This window comes from Belonocnema kinseyi, chromosome 4 (assembly GCF_010883055.1).
Source record: "Belonocnema kinseyi isolate 2016_QV_RU_SX_M_011 chromosome 4, B_treatae_v1, whole genome shotgun sequence".
Lineage (NCBI taxonomy): Eukaryota > Metazoa > Arthropoda > Insecta > Hymenoptera > Cynipidae > Belonocnema > Belonocnema kinseyi.
In genome coordinates this window covers 62319318-62325467 of record NC_046660.1, presented here as the reverse complement: position 1 = coordinate 62325467, position 6150 = coordinate 62319318, and the positions used below count along the sequence as shown (strand labels likewise).

The 6150-nt window shown below is 27.0% G+C and overlaps 1 protein-coding gene across 1 annotated transcript; it reads right to left on the bottom strand.

The window, feature by feature from the left end:
* Positions 1-1290: 1290 nt before the first annotated feature.
* Positions 1291-5472, bottom strand: LOC117171577. Its single transcript, XM_033359020.1, has 3 exons — positions 5331-5472; positions 1519-1809; positions 1291-1399 (listed from the first exon to the last, which is right to left on the bottom strand). The coding sequence occupies exons 1-3, from the start codon at positions 5362-5364 to the stop codon at positions 1356-1358; spliced, it is 369 nt and encodes a 122-aa protein (XP_033214911.1). The 5' UTR covers positions 5365-5472; the 3' UTR covers positions 1291-1355.
* Positions 5473-6150: the final 678 nt, after the last annotated feature.

Sequence of the window (6150 nt, the reverse complement as noted above, 5' to 3'; positions counted from 1 at the left end):
AATTGAATTTTCAACGGTTGAAAACAGAAGAAAATTGAAAATTGAATTTTAAACTGTTGAAAACAGAAGAAAATTGAAAATTAAACTTTCAACTGTTGAAAATCAAAAAAAATTGAATTTTCATCTGTTGAAAACGGAAGAAATTTTAAAACTTAATATTCACTTGTTGAACACAGAAGAAATTTAAATTTTCAACTGTTGAAAACTGAAGAAAATTGAATTTTCAACTGTTGAAAACAGAAGAAGATTGAAAATTGAAAATTCAATTTTAAACTGTCGAAAATCGAAGAAAATAAAATAAAATAAAATTAACTGTTGAAAATTAAAGAAAATTCAGCTGTTTGAAATTAAAGCAAATTGAAAAAAGAATTTTCGTTGGATTAATTTTCAACAGTTGAAAATTTAATTTTTTAAGTTCTTCAATTTTTAATAGTTGAAAATTTAAAAAAATCCTCTTTGAATACAAAATTGTTTCCTAATATAAAATTCACTTTCTTCTTGATTTTTCTAACGTTTAATTTTTAGCTGTAAAAAATAGAAGCAAATTGAACATTTGGTATTCCATATTTGAATTTTCGACTGTTAAAATGTGAAAATTCAACTACTGAAAATTGAAGAAAATTGAAGGATTAAAATGGAAGAAAATGAAACAGTTGAAAATAAAATAAGATTTTAAATTGAAAATTTAATTTTTTAAGTTCTTCAATTTTTAATAGTTGAAAATTCAAAAAAATCCTCTTTGAGTACAAAATTGTTTCCTAATATAAAATTCACTTTCTTCTTGATTTTTCTACCGTTTAATTTTTAGCTGTAAAAAATAGAAGCAAATTGAACATTTGATATTCCATATTTGAATTTTCGACTGTTAAAATGTGAAAATTCAACTACTGAAAATTGAAGAAAATTGAAGTATTAAAATGGAAGAAAATGAAACAGTTGAAAATAAAATAAAATTTTAAATTGAGTTTTCATCAATTAAAAATTCAATTTTCTTCAATTGTTAATGAGTAAAAAATAAAGGAAAAAGAGAATTTTGCATTAAAAACAAGTGTTAGAAATATTATATTCACATAATTTTGCATGAGAATCTAATAAATAAAAATTGAAACCCATAACAAATTTTGCTGGAAAAATGATATTTTTTCGAAAGCGGGTCGTCATTGCTAAATAATGTTGCAAATAATTAGTTATCTAATTCAGTAAGTAGGAAATTTATAATATTCAACAAAAAATCTCAAGGCTGATAATCTTATTAACTGTTATAAATAATAATTAGTTATTACATTTTACCTCTATCGCAGCCTATTAGAGTTTAATTAATTATATCCAGCGAATTGAAATCGTTTATCACAATTTTATGCTGTTGGTCTACACGCTGCATAGAACAATATTTCAATTTCTGCAACAAAGGAGAAGATAAATTAACATATTTTTTATAACAAATTATCTGGAGGGTAAAAATACACAATTAATAAATTTTTATTAAGAAAAAAAATCATATAAAAATTGTTTACTTACTCGGACCACACGTGTTGGCACAATCTACAGCGTTAGCATTATCATAAGTGGCGTTATCACTCCCACAAACTGGATTAAATTGTGGAGTTCTGGGACAACCGGGACAGACTCTTGGACTCGGTGCGTCTTTCGGATTTACTGAATTTTCAGTATTTGTAGGTTGCGTTGTTCGCATCGTTCTTGGTGGTTTTGTAGTTCTTATAAATGGATTTTGATTGTTCGACGAATCTTCACCCCAAACCCAGGGTGCTTCAGAAGTTGTTAATCGTTGGCATTGTCCCAAAACAAGAACTAAAAAAATTTCAAAATTTTAAAATTTATTTGATAGTTTCTAGACATCTAAACTGAGAAAAATGTTTAGCTCGAATAAAAAAAACTGCTTGATCTCTAGAACAGGAACAACAATTTTCTATTGCAATCTGAAATAAGATAACAATTTTTAGAAAAAATAGAAGAATTTTCGTTGTTGACAAAAATAAGAAAAAGGAAAGAAAAATGGGAAGGCAACTAACCAAATCCCCTTCCTTCTATTTTTATTTCTTTCGACTTGTTATTTTTATTATTATTTAATAGAAATTAAAAAATATTTGTTAAAAAAGAATCACCTACGTTTCGGCACCCATACAGCACCCTTATCAAGGCAAAAAAAAAAAAGAAAAAAAATGAGCAGGTAGGAACAGCTTTTTAAGGGTGCTGTTTGAGTGCCGAAATGTTGGTGATAATTTGTTACAAACGTATTTTTATTGTGATGTGTTAATAATAAAATAATAAAAAAGTAAGAAGAGTAGTAAGGGGATTTATTTGGTTACCTTCTCATTTTACTTTTTTATTTTTGTAAAAAAAGTCTGATTTAAAAAAAATGCGTGTTATCTTTTTTCAGATTGCAATAAGAACATTTTATAGTGGTTCTCAAAATTTGGTCTTTGGATTCTTGGTTTTATTTTCATGGAATCTGCACATTAAATTGATTATTGGAAGCTTAATAGGATTTTAAGTTTGATTTTAATCCCATTTAAATTTCCTAAATTTTAATAAACATTTTTTTCTGTTTTAACCAAATTTTGGCTTTTAGAAGAAAATCTCGGTTTTTGTAGAATAAACAAAGTCCAGATTTTATTTTAAATCAAAAGCGTGGAGTTTTTTTATCATAAGGTATGTTTAAAGTAGAAAAAACCGATTAGGATGATAAACTAGCAACACAATTTTGTTATTGTCTCAACCAAGTTCTGTTTCTTTCAATAAAATTTAGTTATTGGTAGAATAAAAAAGTTTGTGCTGGTTGAAACGGTTCGTTAAAAAAACCAAAGACCAAAAAATATTTCGTTGCTATAGGAGAAAAAATATCGGCTTTTGGTTAAAATCACAAAATTTGGCGTTTCAACAAAAAGTTTGTTGAAAAATCCAAAAAACGATTACGTTGCCATGAAGGTAAAAATTGTAATTCTTACAAAGAATCTCAGTTTTGGTAAAACAAACAAAATTTCTGTAGGTTCAAGAAAATGTTTGATGAAAAAACCAAAAAATAATATGAATGCTACAGAAACAACAAAATCTAGATTTTTGCTAAGATCATAAAATTTATGATGGTTTAGCAAACTGTTCGTTGAGAAAATCCAAAATCGATTTATTTTCTATAGAAGCAACAAAAATTTGTTGTTGTTCCAGAAAAATAATTTTTATTCTTATAAGATATCCTCGGTTTTGGTATAATGAAAATAATTTGTATTGATTAAAAAAAAGGTTTATTGAAAGAATCAAAAAACGAGATGATTTCTACAGAAACTACAAAATTTCGGCTTTGGTCAAACTAACCCAATTTGTATTGGTTCAACAAAATGTTTGTTGACAAAATCAAAAACCAATTTGGTTCCAACAGAAACCACAAATTTTCTTGTTGTCAGAAGAAAATTTTAATTTTTACAACACAAATTCAGTTTTGGTGAAATAATCAAAATTTGTGTTTGTTAAAAAAAAAAGGTTTTTGGAAAGAACGAAAAAATGAGTTGGCTTGGCTGCTATACAAAAAAAAGATCTCGGTTTTGGTTGAAATCACAAAATTTGCGATGGTTCCACAAAGGTACGTTGAAAAAAAAAAAAAAACTATTTGATTGCTCCAGAAGGAATAATAGTTTGTTATTGCACCAAAAAAATGGTAGTTTTAGTAAAATTAACCAAATTTGTATAGGTTCAACACAGCATTTGTGGAAAGAACTAAACAACGAATTTGTTGCTATAGAAGGTTTGTAAAAAGAACAAAAATCGATTTGGTTCATGTAGAATGAATAAAATTTTGATTCATAAAATAAAATCTCTGTTTTTGTAGAATAAACAAAATGTGTGTTGTTTTTTGTTTAAATCACAAACTTTGTTTGGTGCAATAAAACGTTGGTCGAAAGAATAAAAAACTATTTGGTTGCTAAAAAAGCCACCAAATTTTTGTATTGGTAGAAATTATAAAATTTCTGCTGGTTCAATAAAAGGTCAGTTGAAAAATGTTTTCTTGCCATAACAACACTTTAATACTTATAAAAAAATTTCGATTTTGGTAGAATTAACCAAATTTCTTTAGGTGCGACAAAATGTTCGTGAAAACCATAAAACCATTTGGTTACTATGGAATCAAAAAATCTCGAATTTGGTTTAAATCACAGAATGTTTGACAGTTAAACAAAAAAGTTTTGTTGAATGAAAAAAAAACACGATTTGGTTTGCCAAAGAAGCAACAACATCTTTGTTTTGTTAATAATCAGAAAATTATTGTGGACATTATAAAAGGTTCGTTGAAAGATCCAAAAATTGATTGGGTGATGTAGAAGTAACAAAATTTTGTTTCATTATTTGTAGACGTTCCACAAAAGATTGATTAAAAGAACAGTTTGGTGGCTATGAAAGCAACATAATCTCGGGTTTGGTTGAAATCACAAAATTTAGGCTGAGTAACAAAAGATTTTTTGAGGGAAGAAATAAATGATTTGGTTATTATAGATCAACAAAATCTGGGTTTTGGTTAAAATGATGCCACTTATGATGGTATAAAAAAAGGTTTATTGGAAGAATCAAAAAACGAATTAAATGATATGAAAATAAAGGAATCTCAGTTTTGGTTGAATTAAAAAAAATTGTGTTAGTTCAATAAAAATTGTGTTACAAAAAACGCTTTGGTTGCGACAGAAAAAACAGTTTCTTTTGTCCCAATAAAATTCTGTTTCTGGGCCAACCAAATGTTGTTGTTGGTCCAGGAAAATTGTAATTCTTACAAGACCATCTCGGTTTTGTCAGAATAAATAAAATTTGTGTTGATTTAAAACAAGGTTTCTTGAAAGAATCAAATCACTATTTGGTTTCAAGAAAATTTGGTTTTGGTAAAAATGATTAATCTTGTGTTCGTTCAATAAAAGGTTTGTTAAAATAAAAAAAAAAAAAAATAAAACGATCTGGTTGCTATAGAAAGAACAATTTTTTTTGCAACAAAATTTTGTTGTTCTAACAAAATTTTATTTCTCTTAACAAAATTTCGGTTTTCTTTGAATAAACAATATTATTGTGGTTGTTAAACAAAGTTTGTTAAAAGAAAATATTTTCTTAGACATACCAAATTTCTCAGTTTCTCTAGCAATCAAGTCGCTTTGTTGCCTGACCCAAACATTTAAAAAATTAATATTGTCATGAAAAATAACATATAAAATGAATTATCTATAAATAGTTATTAGTAAAATAAATAACTAGATGATAAATATTAGAAAGTAAATTATTAGAGAGTGGGCTAATTAATTATATGATAAGAAAAAAAACTGTTGATTTTATCTACTTACCAGCAAAAAATGCAAACATTTTAACGTAAGACATTTTTAGATCAGAATGGCTTGAATGACCGCACTATCTGCAAGAACGAGGATAATTGGTCTATGGAAGATCAAGTGTACGATTGGGACTGGATGATTTTTAATCGAGTGGGAATTCCACTAACACAGGGATTCTCAATAGCTAGGGAAAATTTCCTGTAACAATTTATACTTTAGTACTTTTTTGAATAATGAATCATACACCAATGTCAAGGTTTCGAATAAATTATCATAATTTTATTACCTATGATTCAATACAGCATTAACTGCGAGGTCAACCGTATGTTAAATTTATAATTGTCAAGGAATTTATTTCAATTAAGGAAAAAACATAATTGTTTAAAAATAATTTCGGGGAACATCACAGAATATTTAAATTTGTTTACAAATCAAATAAGTTATAGAATTTTTTCAAGAATAAAATTTTTATAATATAAATAAAAGAATCGATCCTTTTCTCCTTTTACCCCATTTTCCCCGTTTTTGAAGAATTTATCTTTTTCCTATATTCCCTTCTTTTCGATTTTTGTAAAATATTGCTCCTTTTCCCCTACTCCCCTCTCTTCCCTTTTTGAGATTTCTCTTTTTTCCCTATTCCTCTTATTTACCCCGTTTAATAGAATGTCTCTTTCTCCTATTCCCCTCTTTTCCCCTTATTAAAAGAATTTTTCTTTTTGCCTTCTTCCTATTCCGCTTATTTCCCCTATTCCCCTTTTTCCTATTTTTAAAGTGTATATTTGCCCTCTATTCCCATTTCTTCACCCCTTTCTTTTAAATTGCTTTTTTCCCT

Excerpts from the sequence above, each read along its gene's own strand:
- LOC117171577 (XM_033359020.1), bottom strand. The coding sequence starts at position 5,364 with ATGTCTTACGTTAAAATGTTTGCATTTTTTGCTG. Across the intron at positions 1,810-5,330 it reads AATGTTTGCATTTTTTGCTG|TTCTTGTTTTGGGACAATGC; the intron begins GTAAGTAGATAA and ends AAATTTTTTTAG. Across the intron at positions 1,400-1,518 it reads TGCCAACACGTGTGGTCCGA|AAATTGAAATATTGTTCTAT; the intron begins GTAAGTAAACAA and ends CCTTTGTTGCAG.